Here is a 23,019-nt window from a genome sequence, read left to right as displayed (position 1 = left end):
ATTTGTTATGATAACAGTGTCCCTTTCCTGCAATGTGTCCTTCTTTTATCCTGTCTCTTTTACATCAGGTTCATTCAGCAAAGCTCATTGCAATCCACACTCAGCTTCTTGCTGAGATGATACTGAGAAGACAGGAACGTTTCTTTCTAAATAAAATGAACTTGTCAGGCAGAGACTTGGTTTAAGAGGAGCCAAAAACCTGCCAGTGTTGGCAGGAGCATCACCTGCATTCAGTGCTATTTCAAGGGGAACTGCCTGTTGCAAGGCCTGCAGGGTGAATCACACAGTTAAAAACACCAACTAGAACATCACAGGGCCTGGAACACCACCACATTCATCAGCAAGCAGCACTGACCAAATAGGTTTGTGTGCCTTGTGTAGAAATACTGTTTATAAATGCTGCTGGGTGGGGAGGGTTAAACTGCACAGGTCCTGCAGCTCAGCCAAGCAGAGCCACCACACACAGCATGGGTTAGCACAGCTGGAAGGGTCTATTTGCCTGTTTCACTGCTCCTGCCTTTAAAAGAGATATAAACAGTGCTAGGGAAACACTGAACATGTCTTACTCCTGGGCTGCAGTACTTTTAACATGCTATTCTGCTGTTCAAGCAGTTCCAAGGAAGATCCCAAAATAAAGTGCTCCTCTGAAGCACAGGTGAGCATCTGGCACACCCTGCAGGGTACTCACGTTCGAGCCCACTTGTCCAGTTCCTCTTCCAAGTAAGTTTTAACTTTTCTTGGCTGGAGCCCAAGAGAATTCCCAGCGAAGTATACACAGCTCTCCTCTCCGTTCACCAGGCTCAGGTCAGCTGTGGAGGGAAACCACAGAAACAAAATGCACGTGGGAGTGAGCACAGGAGGGTCCCAGGGCTCTGTCCATTCCCCATCCCCTGGGACATCACGGTCCCCACACGTGAACAGAGGTGTCACATCCTGACCTCTCTCCCAGAGCACCACCCAGTAACCCTGCAAAGGATCTAAGGAGGACAGCAGGCAATTTGCAAGCAATTATTCACCTTTTCCTCCTACAATTTTTGGGGCTGATGTGAGTTCAGGCACCACTAAATCCACAGGTCTCGGGCTGTGTGAGAAGCAGTCACTGGCACTGATTTTATCAGGTCTGTAACCAACAGTGAGTAAACAGGGAGTGTTTTCCCAACCAGGCTATCCACTTTTCTTCCACCACCAATATATGCCTACTCTGAGTCACGAAGCTACTGGAATCATGCATTTAATAAAAGTTAGGACTAGGTAAATCTGGGTTTTTCATGTAAGTTCTCCCTGCACAATTAAACCTCTATTTAGAAAAACGTAGTCATTGTGCAGAATACTTTAAGGCAGTCTCAAAAGTTCTTGTCTTGTCAGCAAATACTGTGGGCTGCACTTCATGTCATCGTCTGAGGAGGAGGAGGAAATCTATGTTGACAAATCCTTTCAGTGATTAGGAGAAAAGCAAGGCAGTAGAAATTTATAAATAATAGCTCTAGTGAGGTTCTGAACAATCTAATTACCCTGTGTCATCATCTATCAATCCAAACACAGCCTTCTTCTGTTATTTCTCATGTTAGAGATTGTTGGAGGGACAAGTGATGGTGACCTTCTGGAAGCAGTAATTTGCATTCTTCTACACCCAATACTTACAATATCCCAAAAGCTAATACCACATATAATTTTGGTAAATATAATCAATATGCCTCAGAATACAGATCAAATGAATGAGCGTGTTAAGATACATGCTAAAAATGAACCATAAGATCACAATTCAGTCTGTGAAAATTTTATAAGACCTGTAGAAAAACAGCTTGGAAAAGGTTTCTTACTACCTTTTGCACTAACAGTTACCAATTTCATTGTGCTTGCCCAGAAACACATTTTTCAGGAGTATAGACAACTTGGGTAATTTCTTAATTAAAGTTTTAGAGGCTTTTAAAAAGCGTAAGTCAGGGAGCAATCTCAGCCTAATCTGTTTTGCAGACACGACGTCTGTTTTTCATCTCCATTCTAATATGAATGAAAACAGAGAGGCATAAATATTATCCATGCCCCCAAATTGATTCTATTAACAGTTCTTTTCCTACCAAGAAACACAATAACACTTTCCCACTGGGATTAGAGAGAAGGATCTTTGCTCAAGAATTTGGAGCACAGTCTGACTAATAGTCACCAAGCAGTAAAACAGGTGAGGAAATATTAGCAAGCCAGCTTTTCTTACACCACAGTCCTTTCTAAATAAAAACATCTCTTGTTCACTGTTGGATAGATAGGGCATTACCTTTTGGATAAAGTGTATTTTGGCACTTCTATACCTGTTTCTTTGGATATTCTTTTTGTGGTGTGTTATCAAATCTGAATCTGGATGAACTTTTTTTCCTTTTGACAAAAAGCTATTTACTTCCTCCTCTCTGACATCACTAAAAGACTCCTTTTGGACATTGCTGCTTTGTTTTTTCTACCATCTTTGTAATTTCTCCTGATCACCATCCCCTCGTGTTCCAACCACTCCACATTCACTGTGATATTCTTAAGAGTAATACAGTTTTTTTTCCCTAAGCCTAGCACTTGTCTTTCCCCAAATTACATTTATTTCTCCTGGTATTGGCCCTTTTAATTTCTGGAGGAGCTGTGGTTGATTTGAAACACATATTGAAATATTCCAACAGGAAATAAACACAATTGAGGAAATAAAGGCAAAGGAAAAAAATTATTGAAATATGTTCTTAGAGTAGCCTGGATCAAGAAATACATTTACATTAATTAAATATATTATATATTCACACACCTACTCAGATTCATGCAAACTGGTCAAATCTATTCACATACATTATTTTGCATACTAATTGTACTCATTCATCTGTATTAAAGATGCACTTCTTTTAAACCTAAAAGGAAAAGCAAGTTTATTGTCAGAAATATAAAAGGGAAAAATATAATGGGTTTATTAATCAGAAAGGAAGGACTAAATCTGCTTATACTTATCTGAGCTCTGTCCTTAGCTGAAGGATAAAAGATTGTCTTTCACACCTGCCTGTACCCCCCTCACCAGCCCTCCAAATAGCCAGATTTTTATGATTAACCACTACCTTTAACCATTTCTTCTGGGAAGTACAGCTCAGCGCTTTCACTCCGGGGCATCTTTTTATTCCCAAGAAACCCAAATGATGCCCTACTCCTTCACAAGGTGACAAAGCACAAGCCATAGCCTTAATCAGATGGGTGATTAGGTGCCCAACTGCAATCCAGTCATTCCTGCCTGCTCCCTGTGGTGTGAGAAGAGAGCGTTAAAGAGACTTTGTTGTCAGCTGGGAGAAGAGCAAGGGGATGCAAGCATTTCTCTAAATCTTCTGCTGTCATTTTCTCCTCATTTGCTCACCTGAGCCTCGTCCCTCATGCTTGCACATAAAGCCTGAGAGCTTTGCAGGGAGTTAGGCTGCTACTGGTTTCCTCTTGACTGATACAACAAATAAACAGCTCTGACAGTTTATAACTTGATAACTAAATTAAACTATTATAATGACTTCCTAAATATTTTCCTGTACGTCATCTTACAGTTGTCTCCTATGGATGTTCTCATCTGCTTCTTGTAAGGTTTCATTTTAAAGCCTCATTGTAATGTTTTATGTAAATATATAAAGAATATTTGATGGCTAATATCTGTAATGACATTTATCTTCAGGAACGCGTTATCTGGCATCCGCTCCTGGGCGCAGATAAATGTCACGGCAGATCTGTCTCTATGGTATAGACACACAATGCAAATATATATATCTTTACACCCCCGCTGTTCTTCAGCAGGGAAGCTGTTTATGGTGACAGCTGAAGCACAGAAAAGAAGGACAGGAAAAAAGAGGAGAGGGAAAAACCCCTCAATTTAGGAGCACCAGAATGGTGGGTTCTCTGTGCTTTTCAACTGGTACTACTTTGTACATTGTTTATCTTCACTAAAACATATAGATCTCCACAGTCTCAGGACTAAATGTTATTGTAGTGACAGGGGAAAAACCCCACATCAGCAGTCCACGGGTCTAAATATTGTGGTAATTGAAAACCAAACAATAAAGGAGTTTGGAAGGGAAGAAACCAAAACTGTCATGTGGGTATCAAAACCTCTGCCTACTTCTCAGAAGATTCTTTGATCTGAAGCTGCTACAACAGTACACTGAAAAGTGACCTTTGATATTGTGGAGAGATATTTGACATTCTGCAGTCAGAGATGCAGCTGCTGCTCATGTGTCCTACTTGGGCTGGATTCCAGCAGCACCACTTCCATGGGGTCTGTGTTCCAGCATCTTTCCAGCTCTAGTGGCACATCTTGCAGCACCATGGTGGCAGCTGAAGGAACTTTGAGTACAGAAGAGTCAAATATCCAAACAGAGGGGTTTAGCAAACTCTCTTAAGTGACCAGGGTAAAAAAAATGAAAATGAAAAATTAAGGAGGCATGGAGGAAGCACAATAGTTTAAATATTTGCAAAGTGTCCAGTCCTGCTCTGAATAATAGAAACAGCATAACTCAAGGATTTGAATGTGGAGAGAAAAAAAAGCCAATGTCCCCAGAACATAAAAAACTGAGATTTATCATCCCTGTATCCTAAGGGCAGGAGCAGACAGCATTCCCAACACTCATCTTTGCTTGGCAGGAAGATACTGAAGACAGAGACAGTTTCAAAAGATGCCCTGGAATTCTGACTATTGACACCATTTTCTGTCACAGTTTCTTACTGGACACAGTTTGGTGAATGCACCTGTAATTTCTCATTTACCATCAGTACTGTTCCTTTCAGAAAATCTGTGGAAAACTCTATCTGAATTTACTGGGAAAAAAAAAAAAAAATAAAAAAAAAAAGGCAAGAAAGTTCTATCATATTTTTTCCTTTGATTTTCAGTAGATGCCTTTTGCCAAGGCAGGAAAGGAGGAGAGTGACTATGCCTATATGTGTTCACCATCTAAGGAAATAATCTGCCATTTCTCCAGTGGCCAGGGTCTGCAGAGCCAGCACAGCTTTTGCTCTCCACGTAACTGAGATGAAAATAAACCCAAACAGGACCTGGGAAGCATGAGAAGAGACCAGGACCTTGCTGCCTCCACAGGTGGCTGCTCCCACCATGTTTCCCTGCATGAATGTGGCTATTGCAGGTACCAAAAAGAATGTGGAGTTGGTTTTTAGTTTTGGTGGGCTGGGAGTGCTAGCCTGAAGCAAATGCTTCCCTCTCAGTCTGCCACCCCTCTTTCCGCCCCTCCTGCCTCCACACCAAGCCCTCCCCATGCCCAGACATCCCACAGGCTCCTCAAAACAATCTATGGAACAGGAAAGAAGGAGAAAAATGTCCAGAACAATTTTACATAGCTACACTGAAGTCAGGTGCTATCTATTTTTAGGCAATTCATGAGGAAAGTGGAAAATATCTTCAAATAAAAGACTTCATTATGAATTATTTGCTCAGATCAATTATTTGTTCTGAGGCACAGTCTTCCATTTGGCCTCAGTGAGAAAATAGCTCCACCACTAGCAATAAGACATAAATGTTCACATAATATATATACTGTCTCTTTCATTAACTAAAATAATTTTAACTAGACAGATAATACCAAACTGAATCACACCAAGGAAGCAACTGCTCTGAACTATCCCAAGCGACGCTGCCGTTTCGAGCCATTAGACAGAAAAGCTACTGCCTATAATTTTCAATCAGTCACTACATTGTTCAAAGCTGCTGACTGACAGCATAAGCACCGTGTAAGTACTGTATCCTCACATTTGATTCAGGATGGGAATGAGAACCTAGAGCTTTTGGTGCTAGAATAAGCTGATGGATTGATTTAGCAACAGCAGGGACATTCTGTGCTCAGATATGACTACAATTGCTCAATTATCTCATAAGTGACGATGATTTCCAAAGACTTGTGATAAACACATGGAGAAGATGTGAAGCCCAGCCCTTTCCCCCTCCCTCTCCCTCACAGTAATTATAATTCTCACTTGGAGGCAGATCCTTGACTTTGGGGATACAGAAACATTCCCGAAGATGCTTTAACTCATCTTTTTCATCTAAGTGGAAAGCGAGTTTTTTGTCTGTGGGACTGCACCCGAGCTGCAAGGCAGTTTGTTCCAAAATGCTTGCTGGGAGCACAGGAGAAGATAGATCCATTTTCAGGTCATTCAATTTCACCTGAAAGTCAGAAATGACAGTTTAGCTTCTGCAGTTTGCATAGTCACGAGTGGCTGATAAGCAGTCACTAAAGCTGCATCATTCAGGACCCAAAGTTACTTGATTTAAAGCTTTTAAAAAGTGAAGTGTCTGAATAGACTGGTAAGCCTGATCAAATATTTCCAAGGCAACATATTGCTGCCCCAAAGGCTTTTTTCTTTCCCTTCTATAGATACAAAGCTCTTCCCTTTTTAAGCTTTATCAGCCTCCAAATTCTCCTGCCAGACTGACAGGAGTTCCAAATGCTGGAGTGTCACTCACAGTTTGGAGATGTCAAAGCCAGAGGCAGCATTATTGTTTCTGCAGTCTGAGCTCCTCAGAATAGCAGGTGCACAGATACACTGAAGTTGTTTCCAGGCTGTGCAACGTTCAGCCCCTTGCAGCATTTTTTGCCTCAAAAATTGGAGGGGGTGTTTGTATACGGCCATGCTCATGTGCAAGGGGAGAGCAGGCAGGATGCGGGTGTCAGGCAAGCACAGCTTTCAGGATCAGGGCCTTGAATTAATATTTCCTTTCAGCTACACCACATATCCTGCTGGTTTAGTTCTGTTTCTTCTGGGAAAGGAGACAAGCCCAAGTGAAATCAGAAATATGACAGACCATGGATTCTACGAGAACATCCAAAACTATCTGCAAAATTTACAAGCTCGTTGATCTTGATATGAAAACAGTCCTGTAACTGTAATGCTCAGAGACACCACTATCTTCCAGACAGCACTTGTGCACTTGGCTTTACAGTTGGCAAAGAAGGTTTGCAACACATACTCTGCACTTTAGGGCACGACTTCACTGCTGTGTTTTTGTGGCAGCAGGCAGCCAAGAGGCTCAGTGAGATGCTTGGTGGCTGCCCCAGTTTAGAGAAATGTGTAGTTACACCACACAATGTTCTCTGCCTTTTTAACATCCCCAGGAGTCTTGCTGCAAAGGAACACTCGAGGGGATAGGCTGAAATAGGATGGATTAGCACATGACATGCAGCACAGAGCCGCTAGAGAATATCACTTCTTCTCTCTGTTTGAGAAAGAAAGCTCTTTAGGCACATATCTTCCATAAGCTCTCATTTCTTAAAGCCAAAATATCCTCCATACAGTTATCCAGAAACAAGCTGTGGGTAGAACAACAGATGACTGTTGAGAAGAGCTTTGTCAACACATACGGGAAAGACAACAGTTGGCATTTAAATATAAACCCCTAAACAGCACAGCCTCCTTAGTGCCAATTAACCCAAACCTGTTTATACTCTGGCCAAATGGCCAGCATGATGCTACTTACCTGCTTTAATCTGCTATCATTTGGTTTATGATGAGAACATAATCTTTTTCCCCTCCAGACTTGATACCTTACACTAACAATTTTTCCCCTCCCACCAGCATGCAGAGTTAAAAAAAAAAACAAACAAACAAAACCACAATACCAGCAGAGTTCTTCTAAACAACAGGTTTCATTTAGCTAATGTTCACCCTCCCCTGGGAGTTATTGGAGACATCCTATTTTTATGCTGTCTCCACACAGGTTGTTCATACCTCCTCATTGTCACCAAATTTATCATTCCCACTCATTGTCTCTAATCATCCTTTACATTGTAAAAAGGAAAATAAAATGGCAAATAAGTTTTTTTGGGGAAAAAAAAAATATTTCAGCATCTTGGTTTTCAGAGTGCTTTTCAAGGTTTCTAGGAGGCAGAGGGCTACATCAAGACTGGTAGTTGAGTGTGAAGCTCAAGTGGCCAAGCTGGTTGGGGTCAGTACACCCCATGTCACAAAGGGCTGCCACCCCACTGAAAGCCCTGAAGAAGGTGTGACGAGGCTCCCTGTGCCCCAGGGAACTGCTCCTCAGTTCTTCCACAGCTGAGCAGCACATCCAAGGGCTCTGTTCCCTGCTGGGATCTCAGTAACAGATGTACTCTTCTGCAGGTCAGAAGAGCATCGACCTTCTGCACCTGATTTGGCAGACACCAGGAAGGATGGCTTAGGGATCTTTATTGCCTCCAGGATGTGGTGGCTGGTGAACATACACTACAAAGGACAGAGAGTTCTCAGTAAGACAAGTCCCCAGAACCACAGGAGCCACTTTCCATTAGGGTGCCCAGAAAGGCTTCTCCCAGGATGCTTGTTCTGTTCTGTTCATCTGTCCCAGTTTGGATTCCCCGGTTGCTGTCAGCCTCTACCCCTCGTCACTCCCCCAGAGCTTCCCCACTGGCCCCCATTCCCTGGTCCCACCTTTTCCCTCAGATAAAACTGTGAGTTCTGGGCTCATGTTGGTATTTGCCTCTGCACCCTTGGACAGTGTAGCAGCAATAAATGCTCCTGCCAGCATCACCCAAACGCCCTTCTGGACTCTTTGGTACTGAGTGTAACACTGAACCCACCCGTGCGTCTGTGGGGGCACGCGGGGCCCCACGGAGCCAGGCAGGGATGGTATTACCAGGAGATGTTGTGAACCACGAGAAAAGCAAGTTATGTTCACAGAAACCATGGCCATCATAATACAGGCACCTCATTATAATCTACAGACACTGCAAGGTAACTTAAATTTCACTTCCCCAAATTACAAATGTTAAGAACCCATGGGCGTAACCAGTAAATGAGGGCTAATTTCCAAGCAATACTTGGATCAGCACTGGAAGGCAGAATTAGTTTTTGTTTCCAGAGGCTTGTTTATCTGATTTACAACTTCAGCATGGATGTTCTGATCCCATTATCAAAGCATGTCCAGCACATACATAATAAAGATATAGTCCTCTATTTTTAATAATGAGTACTTAATGCAAATTATGTTAAAAAATCCTTAGATGAGGGACTGAAAACCATATCTCCCTGACTGTTTCTTCCTAGGTAAAGAACCACACAGCTGCCTATGCAATATTTTCTGTACAATCTCCTTCCCACTCAAGTTAATGCCTGGATTTTTTTTTTTGTTTTGTTTTTATTTTGCTCCCTGGTGAAATACTTCCTGAATTAAGGTAAGGAGCCTTTTCTGCCCTCTAAACAGGGGAGCTGTGAGTTAAGAATATTTGTTCAGTGATGCTCAGCCCCCATGGTCCCTAGGAAGGAGACCATGGAGCTTTAGTGTTGCCAACACCTGTGTCCTCCCCTGAAAACAGCCTGAAGGTGGTTTGGGAGCCTCCAGCATTCATCTCCTGGGACCACTGAGGTAATTGCCCTGAAATTTGTGATCAGGAGGTGGATGATAAGGGTGCTTGAAGGACTATTTGGTATTATAACCATATTCTTCTCATCTAGCCTGTAGCTTCCCTGCTCTACACCTTGTGAATACAGCACAGCATCCCAATATTTATCTTACCAGTCACCATTTTTCAGCAAGGTCACCCAGTAATTACAGTGGATTAATGGCCATCATCCACTGACCTGCCTGGCAAGCACAGATGGGTTTTGTTTCCATTTGAGGCCTGACCCAAACCCCACTGAAGTCAATAGGTGTCTCTATTACAGACAGCAACACCTCGATCAGGCTTTTGGTTCCCTGTCACTGCTGTATCTGACCAATGACTTACATTTATTGGGATTCTCATTGATATAAGATTTTGACAGCAAATATAATATTAGATACAAAGATCTAGAAGTTAAAAATGATTAAGTGCTCAGAGATATCTGATTTAATACAAGCACAATGAAATAAGATAAAACTACTTAAATAAAATCAATCAAAATCCTATTGAGGAACGGAATCCCAGAGATCCAGTTCTGAGACCAGCATAAGAAAGTGCTTATGTCCTTTGAGTAGGAATTAGGCTCCATAGAGAGGAATCCCAGAATTGTTAGGGGTTGGGTTTTTCCCCCTCGCTTTACTCTCTGACTGGCATTTTTGTTGGCTTTTTTTTTAATTTGCAGACTAGAGTCCTGTGCAATTATTTTATAATAATTCATGGGTAATTTGTTTTTTTCTACATGTAGAGCAAACACATTTGTATAAGAACAGCACATCTTTATCTCCTTGTAACTGAAAACAATATTCAGTAACCTCTTCAAACTATAATTCAGACCCATCAGTGCAAAATGCATTTCCCACTTTGGTAAACATGGCTCTTTACCAGGATTTTTTTTTTTCATACAGCTTAGAGAAAAAAAAAATATTTTGAGAGAAACAATTTGTCCCCACCACCTACTCTAAAAAAACAAAAGCATTCAGGTGTTCTCATATAATCCCAAAATGGTTTGGATTGGAAGAGACCTTAAAGACCATTTTGTTCCAACCCCTGCCATGGCCAGGGACACCTTCCACTAGACCAGGTTTCCTTCCTTTCCTTGAAACTTTATTACACTTTTTGACTTAACAGATGACATGAAGTCAATATATTTTTACTTTTTTCTTCTTCCATTGCTCTTTTGACTCTTCCACGGGGCTTGCTTGTACTACACCCTGATTCCATGTAAAAACTCAGCTATGACTGTAGGCAATCTTTCATCTTCAAAAAGGTAACATACAACTTAAATTAAGAAAACAGTCATTTTTTCCATACTTTAACAGCACAGACATTGGCCCCTACTACTTATTTCCCATTTTAAAACTATGAAAGACAATGGATGAGAATTAGTCAGGCACAAGTGACGCGAATGTCTGGGTGATTATTTCAGTTTTGTCCTTTATGCATAATTTACTGACTAAATAAAAAAAAAAAAAAGTGTGAATATTAGCAAGTCATCTTATCAAACCTTCTCAGGAAGGTCCATTAGGCTTAATTATAAGAATGATAATTCATCCTGTTTTAGATCCGCTTGTGTCTTTATGGATCTCCCCTCTGTCTTGATGTCTTTGTCAAAAAAAAAAAGTTCCCTCAACCCTCCCCTTAAACATTTTCTTTAAATATTCCAAGATGTTACTCACAGTCTTCCTACCCAGCACAGTGCTGACAGGCACACAATGAATCCCTACTTTACGCTGTATCAATATCCTCAGAGGAAAAGGGTTTGTCATGGAAATAGCCCGTCCTGCACTTCCTGCCCTCCAATAGCTGTTCTCCAGGTTGCTAAACACAGCTCAGCCCACAGACCTTTGATACGTTGAGGCTGGTGTCCAAAGGCGCCCTTTGGGAATGAAAACTGGGGGTGTGCACACATGTGAGTGGGGAAGTTTGCAGCACAGGTCCAGGCTGTCAAAATACACCCACTGAAAGCACCAATAGCACCGTAATTGAGGCTGGTTTAGAAAACAAACAAAAGAGGAACTCCAGAATTGCACTGCGTGTAAGGGCTTATTCTTTTCCCATCTTTACACCAAAGAAATTGCTTTGGTTGACTATGATTTTGCAAAAGGAAGTTTCTAAAACAGCACAGCCCAAGGCAGCATGCAGCCTAGATTACTTCAGGTTAAATACACTTCAGTGAATTTGTTTAAATTACGGAACTGGAGAGAAAGCAAAATCTAAATATTCATAACATCCCCAACAACAGACACACAGCAGCAACCACCACTGTATAATTAAATAAGTTATACAGCACAGTGTCACAGCAGCAGCAAGGGAATGTGACAGAGAGGAATTATAATAAACTCAGTTACTTAGAGTAATTTAGGCACTTATTGACCTTCATGTCAGGAAGCGCTATGGTGCTAAAAGTAATTTTACATAGAAAACTCATCTTTTCTCCTCTGCAGTGAAACCACATTACCCTGTGGTCAGCAGCTGTTCCTGGGAGAGGGTGATGAAACTCCTGAGCAAATACTCGTTGTTGCATGAAGAAACGGCCACAGTCACGTGCCTGGTTCCCCAGACTCTGACCCCACCAGCCACATAACCTCCGAGTTAACCAAAAACCAGCTATGTATGGAATTATTTCTTTTATTATTATCCTTTCCTTTGTCAGCATGGCAAAATTTAAAGCTCTGATTAAATTCAGAAGGCACCCCTCTTCCGTATGGGCATGGGAAAATAAACACAGTTGTGATGAAAGTGGTTTTAGACCAAACTCTTTCACTTTTGTGAAGGAGACAATCGATAGCAGAACAGCAAGAAGCCAGTTGTGTTTGCAACCACATGGCAGAGGGAGTGGTGGGGATTTACATGGAATGCAGATTTGCCAGGGTGGAAAACAGAAGAAGAATTAAAGGTGAAATTAGGAAAGAAAGAGTTGATATCTCTCTTTGCTCTGTATAAACATTATCTCAAACCAGCCAAGTGTTTGCTCAATCCCCTCCATTCAAGCTTGAGTGACACCCATTCCTACACACAGCTAGAACACAGGAATATGGAACAAGAAAAATTGTTTCTATCCAGCCTCTGAAGCTTCAGAGCAGGGTTAAAAAAAGAAGAAAAAAGAAAACCACAAAAATATAACGCAACAGTGAGGAGAGATATAGGGGCAGGAGGGTCAGAGTTGTGGACTAACAATGTAATTCAGAGATACCTCTCCATCCTGGAGTTCTGTGTGCTCAGACCCCTGCAGTAATGCTTGTTTCTTATCTGGATTTCCATTTTCAGTAAGCACCAATAGATGCGACACTCTTGAACTGTAACATTTCCTCTTCTTTGTGAGAAAAAAGCCCAACAAAACAACCACACAGAACACTTAATATTGACCCAAAACAGAGCTGACCTCTATCCATCAGCTCCTGCAGTACCATTGCCCTCTTTCGCACGCTCAAATGACTTTTTCTGGGGCTTCCCACTAACTCATCTTGTTTACTCCACTAGCAAGACAATGGGACTGCTGCTCAAGAAACTTTATCCCACCAGGAACATGGTCTGAGAAAGAAGCAGGAGATTGGGGCACTTCAGCTACTGAAGCAAAAGGGATCCAAAGTCAAACTCGGCCCAAAAGGGTATTTATTTCTTGTTTGGTTGGCCATTTAGGTCAAACCAAGCTGAAATACACGGCAGCTTTTCAATTTGCCTTTAGAAATAAAACTACACAAACAGTGGAGTGAAAATTTTCCCACTGTATTTCCCTTTGAATGAGCTTCATGTGTTTTAACCTTGATTGTCGATGGTGGCGAAAGCAGCTGTGCTGGCAAAGGCCATATGTTTGCAGACTTTTATGAGAATTGGAATAAATTCTCAACTTCTCCTTCCCAGCTATTCTTCTCAACCCTTCTGATGGAATGAAAGAAAAACAGAGACAAAAACCTTTGCCCCCAAATTCAAGGCTCAAACATCAGCAAACATATAGCCTAGATATGTTTTTGTAGCTGCAAAACAAGTAAAATGGTCTGGGTTTTTTTTCTGTGTTGCTGTGAAGCAGCCAGAGGACAGGAAGAGAAGAAGGAGCTGCTGTAAGTTACAGCAAGATCAATGTACAAGGGAGTGAGGCTGCACAAAATGGCCAAAGTCCCAGTGGGCACAGGCTGATGTGGCAGAGAGCAGGCAGAGAATGTAACCGAGGGCAGCTCAGCCCTCCTGCTCTCAGAGGAGCTGTTAGGAGAGTGATGGGAAAGCAGGGAGATCTGACAGACGCTTTAGAGAAGGAAAAAGAAGAAAAAAAGAGCTCTCCATGTTCGTAACTGAGGGCTGTGTGGGGTAGGTGAGGCAGAGAAGGGATTGAGGGGAGGGCAGGAAAATGCATTTCCCATACCAACAGCTTCCTTGCGTCGTAACTACACTGAGCCACACACTGCCAGCCACATCCACGAGTGTGCTGCTGACACTGCTTCATCTCAGCCTTCGCCACAGTTATTTGCTGTGCCCATCTGCCTTCCATCACTGCCACTCCCAGAGTGACCAGAGACCACTCAAGCCCCAGCCACGGGAGCCTTGTCCCTTGACTGGAAGAAGCTGTGGGAGTTTTTCCACAGAAGCACCAGTAAAAGCTGTAACAAATTAATTTGACAAAACATATGCCTTCTTCTGGAGGCATGTGACAACAACAAGTAACCAAGGGCACCCTAAAGCAAACTCACCCCGTGCCAGATGGGATGCCAGGACACTGGGTCCATCAGGTCATGGAAGCTTGCCTTGGCACTGCTAGCCCTGAGCCTTCTTGCTGTCAAGAGGGTAAAATGACCCAGCAAACAAAGAAATATTCTCTTTAACAGGAATAGGCAGGTCTTACCCAGAATGACATAGCCTGGAAGGCCCTCAGGCAGGAAAACTGTGGCTCTTACAGTCAGAAGAGGAGCAGCAAAGCAGTGATGCGTCCAAGCAGCACACACTGCACCTGCAGCACAGAACTCTGCTCAGGCACAGATGCTCAGAAAAACCAAGATTGTCCGTATTTACAAGGCCAGCCCCGCAGCTATTTTTTAAAGCATGCCATCTGCACCTTGTGATGGCACGATGCATTTCACCTCAGGCTTCACAGCAATCGCTGCGTAAACAACAGCATAAAACCTTTGGTCTCCTCCCTGCTGAGCTTGCTATAACAACTTTCTTACCACTTTTGTTTTCTCTCCACTCCATCAACACCCCTGCTCTGCCTGAAAACTCCTTTCTTACCTCAGGTCCCGTTTAAACCCTGTGTGATGAGGGTGCCCTACACCTGCCCTCACTTAAGTGTTTCCCCTCCCTCTCCCTCAGACCTCAGGGAGTTGCTTTTTCCTTCTGAAGTGATTTGAAAAGAACATGTATATTTGCCCTATTTGTGGGAGTGGATTGCTCTGGTTGTCTGATTTTAACTTTTGGTCTTCTGATTAAGACTGAAAAACCCTCACTCAGTCCATTAAACTTTACTTTATAGAAACTTAACTCCCTATAATGATGATCCAGTGTTTATTTCTTTTATTTATTTATGATGCAGTCATTAGTAGCTCCTGCTAAATAATTAACTGCCCTTTAAGTAGCCAAAACGAGCTCCTGAAATCTTCTTCCTTGTCTGAATGGATTTTCCCTATTTTCTTTTCAATCAGACTTTTAGGCAGATCTCCCTAAATACATATGGGTCTTTCCTGTTATGTGACCTGCTCCTAATATTGTTTATCTTCAGGCTCTGTATCAGTTATCATTTTCATTTCTTTCTGATTCATTAAACACAATATTCGTCCTTTAAAATCTATTCTCAATGTAGTGCCTCTATGAAAAGAAAATAAAATCACAGAAATAAGAAATTATTCACTTTTCTGCAGTAACTTTTAAGGAGAACTGTTGCACCACTGCACCGATAATGGTAATACCCAGAGAGGGACAATAAGGCAATGAGAGTCAAGTGATTTCCACGTAAAGGAAACGAGAGCAGTAACTCCCCACGGCTCTGATAACTCCATGGTAGCTGCAACAGCAGGAGAACACATTTTGAATAGATGAAATTTCCTTGTGTCTCTCCAAGTTAGCTGCTACTAATAAAAGATGGCTGCTGTACCTCGGCTGCCCTCACCTGCATTTCCAAGCTGGATGCACATAAATATTTTTTTTAAAGCCTCTTGCTCTAAGGAATGGATTATCACTGTTGTTGATCTTAATGTTTTGCAAAGAATAAGAGATTTCCCCTGCCTATGGTCAAATATTTGGTCTCAGTGTTCGCTCTGGACAGCAAGGACATTTCGAGTGGTTTTCACCAAAGGCAGGGATGGGAGGGGGAGGGTGCCTGTCCCTACCTGAGGGATCAGAACTGGGATGGCCACAGGGGCATTTGAGAGACTGAAAGTAAAATGGGGGACGTGGCACTCCCTTTTCTCATGACGCCCCCTTTTCTCATGGCAGCAGCTTGCTGTGTTTTATAAAATCTTAAAAATCAAAGTGAGTGCCTTGGGGATGGATTTCCAGCAAACATCCTAATTACTCTTTCTGCAAGGTCATCTCAAAGGTGTCTGTGTATCAGATGTAGCCTCTTTCTATCTAGCCACGGTGTCCTCACCCGCCAGTGACCAGCTGTGTGTCCAGATCTCACAGAAAAACACAACCGCCCACTTCTCCATCTGCCTGTAGCACATTTCCTGCCTGTGGTCACAGAGCTTCTGAGAAAATCAGACACCAGCAACAAGCCAGATGCAATGGGATAACAACAACAATACCTCACCGAGACGCTTCCCACAACACCAGAACTTTCCTTTTGTCCTAAATGTTTGTGTACCATGTCTTTTATGATGCTCTTCACACTATTGCAGGCTTACAAATAGCTGACATGAACGGAACTGAGGCAGACAAACAATCCCGGTGCCTTTTCCCTCCTTCCCCTGCCCCTTGTTTGCAGCTCCATAAAAGTGAATGCACCTCACACTTTTCACTCTTGTTTTTAAGCTCTTGCAGCAGTTACCGCCTGGAACAAGGCTCAGGGAGGGGAAAAGGAAGAAAGAGCAGGACAGAAAATAACAAGCTGAGCTTTTACTTCGCGTGGGCTGTAAGAAAAGTAAAATGAAATGAAATGAAATGAAATGAAATGAAATTAAATTAAATTAAATTAAATTAATAAAATGAAATAAATAAAATAAAATAAAATAAAATAAAATAAAATAAAATAAAATAAAATAAAATAAAATAAAATAAAATAAATAAAATATGCCACACATAGCACATACAGGTTAATGAAGCAACATGTGGATCTGGACCCTCCAAAAGCTGAAATTGCAAGGCTGGGCTCTGCCTGATTTAAATAGCACGCTACGGTTCTGAATGGGCGTTCAATGCGCGGAGGAACCCACAGCACGTAAAGGATGGTGACAGGCAGCAAAGTGGCGTGTGACACCCGAGGGAGGCCAGCGGTGTTTTAGGAAGGGGATAGAGTCACACACATCCTGTCATAAGCAACTCATTCTGCAGCTTTCTGTCCGAGCGGGTTTAACAGCACACACACACCAACAGGGGCAGATCTCCTTGGCAAAGCTGAAAACACTCCAGTGCCAAATAACACGAGAAAAGCAACAAGCTTTAAGGCCACCAGGCCACAGCACGACCTTTGCAAGGGGCCAGAGGTGAGGAGAAAACCTTGTGCTTTATTCACAAAGCCAGCGGGTTGCACGGGAGCGACACATCGGCACCAAACTCTGCCTAGGAGAACAAACGCAGGTCCTTGTGCTGCTCGGAGGAGGTTTTTGCTATCCACACTCTCACTCCTCCTTTCCCCAACCCCAGAGTCGAACCTCGCAGCCCTACCTAAGCACAGATTTTATCTTTGTTTGATTCATTAATAAACTGATTAAGCAGCAAATCAGACCACAAACCGGCCAAGGTCTAAACGAAGCTTTAGCCAATGCTTAACTTCTTATTGATATTTATAATCCCCAAATAACCCTTTGTTTGCCCCCTCCCTGGTTCCAGGAGGTGACTCAGCCGTCACAGGGCTCCATTAGTATTCCCAGAGCGTTTCTTTTCCACTGACTGTCTCCCTTGTGCTGGGATCAGACCTATCAGGATGTGGTGAATTGCTCCGAGGAAGGTTACAGGTCTCCATAGGGACTGCTCATGATCTTTGAAAAGTGCATTTCCCTCTAGCAAGCTATAAATGCTTAGAAGAGTTGCTAAAGATCACTCAAAATAGATTATCGAACACTTTGATGCCGTAGTCTCATTTTGTGTCATCATATACTTAAAGTATATTAAAAGATTCCCTAAATACCAAGTGCATTTGCCTGGAAGAGGTTTGTGTTTTCCAAAGCCAGAAGAAAATACCTTTGTATCATTCCAGAATATGTAATGCTTTTTGTGCTATTCTGCAGAATGGATTACAAGGGTTTGACAGTGGTTTGTTTGGGTTTTTTTTCATTCTTTTTTCCCTTTCCCCAGCACCACTGACTGTTGAGATAGACTTTAGTTAACTTCTTTGGATTGTTTTTTGCCTTGCTAACGGTCCACAGTCAAAATGAAAAATAAGAACCTTCTGGATCCTGCCTTGATAAGGTCAGACTGCAGAATTTTTCTTTCCAGCAATTTAGCCAGGCTCTCTCCTAACAGAATACATTTACTTGGTAATAAACATCTCCAGACAGCCGGGCTGTACAGACTGGAAACAATTAAGCCAAAATTGGGGAAAGAAGCACATGAATAAGTATTTCACTTTTAATGAAATTAGACTGAAAATTTCAGGAGCAAAGGAAATAACAACATTTTCAAATTGTATAAATTAGATATTTGTAAAAACCTGTGCTCATGCAAGTACCTTATGCATATTTTAATATCAAACTATAAAGAAAATGTGCTGGGTAATCACAAGCCTTTGGTGCTGTCGTGCTCTGGTCAAGCACCAGACACACATAAATATTTGGGGCACATAATTCAATAACTAGTAGGAAAAACAAAGAATTTTAGCCATATTTCTTTGACCTTACAAAAGGAAGTCTGCTAAGCAACAGGTTAGAAGGAGTTGTCTAACTAAAGCAGAATAAGATTAAAACACAGCTTATTCCAGAAATGAATTAACAACTTATGAAAAGCCTCATCTCTCAGGTACACAGTAAAATAAATGCTTAGCTGTCCCATCTTGTTAGAGATCCAAGTAAAATTCCTTTGTAACAACACAGAGTTCTTCTACCATCACAAACACTTCACCAGATCCTAAATTCCACAGTTTTCCTATTTTTGCATAAAGGCACTTACCACTCAGGCATCATGCACTTAATTGCAAATCCACCACCTGTTTACGTGCAGTAAGAGAACAAAAAGCATCTGTTCTGTTATTTTTAATTAGGTTATCCTCCTACACCTCCTCTGTCCAACATCCTTAAATAGTTTAGATGTAAATTCTTAAATAATTTAGAACTGAAAAATTACCCATCATGTTTGTGACATCATTTGCTGTGATTTTCTCAACAGTCTCAAAACTGATAAAACTGATACAAAACTAAACTTGGTTTTAGAAAGAACTAATTTTTTTTTTTTTTTTTTTCAGCTTGGAAAGTTCACAGCATTTTCCAGAGGAATTAATGAACATTGCTAATAGCTTGATCTGAGTTATAAGGCATTAGGAGGACACAAGCAGGAGGAAAGGCAATATATAACCTTTAGATGGGACAATTAGAGATCAATTATTAGAGCCAGAGAAGAGCATTTGAAAGCAGCTTCTTCATTAATCAAAGATTATCTCAAATTAGAATGTTTAATTATTTGCCACAGTTCCTTGTATATTCTTCTGCACAAAAAAAAAAAAGAAAGAAAGAAAATGCAGGGGCCTTTTGAAGGCTGCTGGGTTTTGAACACTTAATTTTAACATGATTTTAAAGCTAAAATACCAAAGATTTTTTTGAAAGAATAAGTAACATAGTGACATTGCATAACTCAGGAGATTACATTGAAGATGCACAACTGATTTTTTTTTTTTTATATGCTAAATCTGTTGGGTATTGTTAATGATTTGGATGTCCAGATACCTGGAAAAAATATTTTAATACAAATGGTAATAAAGGAAAAGGTGGGAGTGTCCTATGCACTGGAGTGACTTGGGGCAGGATCCAAGGGTTTGATGTTAGATTTAGATTGAATTTGTAGATATCTGTGTTTTAGATTCTCAAACAACTGAGCACATCCAAAATGTAAAGTGGGAGGCAGCATCATGAACAGGCACAGAAAGGGTGATTAGAGCAGCTGGTGGGCAGAAAACGCTGGGCACCAGGGTGTGCTCCGTGTCGGAGGCAATCCTCCAAATGGGAGCTGCAAAACCTGCTGGAGGCTGGTTCAGCTTTACCTTCCCTGGGCTGGTGGCCACCACTGACCAAATGACACATGCATTTGTATATCCTGACAGCTGAGATGAGAGCTGGGAGGAGATGCACCTGGAGAGCAGGAAAAGCCTTTTGCAAACAGGGATTTTGGACTAACACAGGGGAAAGAGAGCTTTGCTGAGACCACTCTGCAGTTCAGGCAGGTGCCCAGCATGGCTCAGGAGGAGCAATAACTGCTGCTCATCATTAGAAGAGCTGGAGCAGAGCAGGTCCCCATTAAAAAAACCCTGAAACATCCTATCCCCGAGGAGCACATCTCCTGCCATCCCAGGGCTCTGAGGGAATGCCATCTGCTGGTTGTTCCTGAGGGACAGACTGGTCAGCCTGTGCTTGCCACCCTCACCATTCATCTCCTGAGAGGGAGATAAATGCTTGGTGGCCACAGCACGGGCTGTCCACAGGGCTGTGCCCACCTGATTCCTGCTCATGGATCTTCTCAGGAAGCATGTCCCAGCACAATGCCTCAGCAGTTATTCTTCAGTGACAGCCAGACACAGATGTAGAGGCAGGCTGGGGGACCAAGCTGTTCCCTTTATGAGATAACTTTTCTTACACAAATACTTTTTTCCTCTTGGCCAACCCCACACTCAGGCCACTATAAAGCTATTTTATGTCTTTATTCTTTTGTAAGGTGTATCCTGAACTTGGATACAGACCTTCTTCTCCTGGATGACTCTCTCTCCTTGCAAGGCCCCATCCTTTGTTGGCCAGGTCAGGATGACCCCAGGCATGTCCAGAGTCATTCAAACTAGGCTTTTAGAATCACTGAATCATTTAGGTTGAAAAGACCTCAAGATCATAGAGTCCAACTTCTCCCCCAGCACTGCCAAGTCCACTATTAACCCATGTCCCCAAGTGCCACATCCACACATCTTAAACACTTCCAGGGATGGTGACTCAAGCACTGCCTTGAGCAGCCTGTTCCAGTGTTTGAGAGCCCTTTCAGGGCAGAGATGTTCCCTAAAATCCAATATAAATCTTCCCTGGTGCAACTTGAGGCCATTTCCTCTCCTCCTGTTCCTGTTCCCTGGGAGCAGAGCCCGACCTCCCCTGGCTGCCCCCTCCTGTCAGGGACTTGTGCAGAGCCACAAGGTCCCTCTGAGCCTCCTTTTCTCCAGGCTGAGCCCCCCCAGCTCCCTCAGTCAGGTCCAGTGAAGATGCTGCTCTCCAAGCAGTCACACCATCTTTAGCACAAGAGGTAGTGGAAGATACTCTTTACTAAAACATGAAAAAACAAAAGCCCCTTTCATTGCCCCCCTAATTTTTGCCTCAGAAAGGTTATTCTACACTCTTCCTTCAATGAAGTAAAGGCAAATGTGGTTCCCACTGGCATAAGGTGAAGTTTGTATCAGCCAGAGATTTTGAGAGACAGAGCCCGTAAAAATGGTTTACTGACATATGTGCACAGGCTGCACATTTCTGGCAGAAAGCAAGTTCCATTTGACCTTGGAGGAAAGAGTTTCCAACAATTTAAAACCAAGGGCTCATCCATGTGTGTGTTTCCACCAGCTTTACCTGTCTGTGAGCTCTCCACCATCCTTCTCCCATATAAGTGTCAAAAAAATGAGGCCGTGACTTCACATTCACTCGCAGAATTACGTTTAAGATAAACTTTTTGCAGCAGGGTGCACCTTTTCATTATGGAAGTTCAGATCCTAAAGGACCCCAATATCTTTCCACAAGCATTATGAGCTTTGACAAAAAAATAAAAGGTAATGATTGCGTGAACAAAAGGCACTGAAGCTCTGGTCAGGATTTCAAGTTGTCCCACCCTGGTATATATATTAACCTACCTTTGAAAATAAAATACCTGGCTGGTTCAATTCTCAATGCATTTCTCATTTAAGAAAAAAAAAGAAAAGAAAAAACAACAAACAAGACGACCAAAAACCACAGTTCAGCTATTTGAAAACAAGCTGCATACATGTTGAGGTATTTCTACAGTATATCAGCCTTAACCCCAAAATGCCCTCAGATATTCCTCTGCACTCCATTAAAAAAGCCTGAAACCAGAGTTTATTACAGCTTTACTAGAGACAGCACCATAATTTTGATGTCTCAGGGGCAATTGGAAAAACACCTCCCTGCAGGTTATCCCTAACTGCTATTAATCAATACCTAATCCTGTTCTGTATCACATGTAAGTATTGCTATTTTCAAGCCTCTCAGAGCAGAGCTAAGATGCAGCATCCGCCAGGTAAGAGCCAGTCCTCCCAGCCAAGCTCTCAGCCTCACCACAGGCTTTTTCTACAGTTCCTCTAGTGCAAAAGATCTATAAATACCACCAATAAAACCTCTTACATGTCCTCCCAGTGTAAGTCTTAGGGATTTCACTGCTGGAGTTATACCCTACCTCCTCCAGAAGGTTATTTTTACAGGAAAAAAAATTATATATATATATGTTGAGCTAAAAAACCTCAGTGCAACAGCAGGCACTACTCATGAAATCAGTCAGAAACTACTGAGAGCTGCAGTGATACCATTCATGATTGTGCTGGGAGTGGAGTGGCTGCTCAGCACTCAGCACAGCACAGCTACAAACCCAGGTTTGTCTGCTCCTGCAGGAGATATTGCCCTGCAGAGGAGAAAGTTCCCATCAGGAAGCAACAGTGACCCCATGCACAAAGGAATTGAGTCATGGGGTCCACAGGATAATAAGCTCTGAATTAAAATCCTACTAATAAGTAAAGAAATTGTATTATGGAAGACTATTCATGCTGGAAACAGCCCACATATATGTGCATAAAAATGGAATTTTATATTTAAGTATAAACGTTTTAACACCAACTAAGTAATGAGGGGAGTTTTGGTTTTAAAAGTCTGCTATCAGATGCTGGAGCAATTAACAGCATGTTGTGAAAACCCCATTCTCTAATCCTCCCTTTCCCCGACTAAAGAAGGACGAATGTGATTAGCAGAGAACACACACACCTGCATAGGGACATTTTCTAATTATTCACGTGGCTATAAATGATCCCTGGCAGCTCATAGCCTGATGAAAACTGAAGATGAGCAGTACTTGCCCCTGGGAAAAGGGTGCAAATCCTTCCCCATTTCCCTTGAAATGAAACTTTTGGCCTTGCTATGGCAAAGAAATAAAATTGAACACACAGTTTAATGAAGGTTTAAGATCTCTTGTGTTGGCCGCATACTTCCAGCACCTCTCTTCTGCCAACACCAATAATCAAGCTGTTTAAAAATTGTTTAAAAATTAATTTTCTACTTCTTTTTTTCTTTAATCAACCTTAACTTTCAGCTTATTATCCAGCTGTCCAGAA

General features: G+C 42.1%; 1 protein-coding gene across 15 annotated transcripts in view; it reads right to left on the bottom strand.

The window, feature by feature from the left end:
- Nucleotides 1-23,019, bottom strand: part of KYNU (kynureninase) — an 83,659-nt gene that overhangs the window by 47,245 nt on the left and 13,395 nt on the right. For 2 of the 15 annotated variants that reach the window (XM_069021274.1, XM_069021276.1), the window contains exons 2-3: nucleotides 5,977-6,166; nucleotides 689-809 (exon numbers count right to left, since the gene is read on the bottom strand). In XM_069021274.1, coding sequence (XP_068877375.1) covers nucleotides 689-809; nucleotides 5,977-6,145 — 290 coding nt within the window. In that variant the 5' untranslated portion in view covers nucleotides 6,146-6,166. The other 13 variants (XM_069021271.1, XM_069021273.1, XM_069021270.1 and 10 more) reach the window with 13 other exon arrangements.

This window comes from Aphelocoma coerulescens, chromosome 7 (genome assembly GCF_041296385.1).
Source record: "Aphelocoma coerulescens isolate FSJ_1873_10779 chromosome 7, UR_Acoe_1.0, whole genome shotgun sequence".
NCBI classification, from domain to species: Eukaryota; Metazoa; Chordata; class Aves; order Passeriformes; family Corvidae; genus Aphelocoma; species Aphelocoma coerulescens.
The sequence above is the reverse complement of the archived record's forward strand: the minus strand, read 5'-3'. Positions and strand labels throughout refer to the sequence as shown.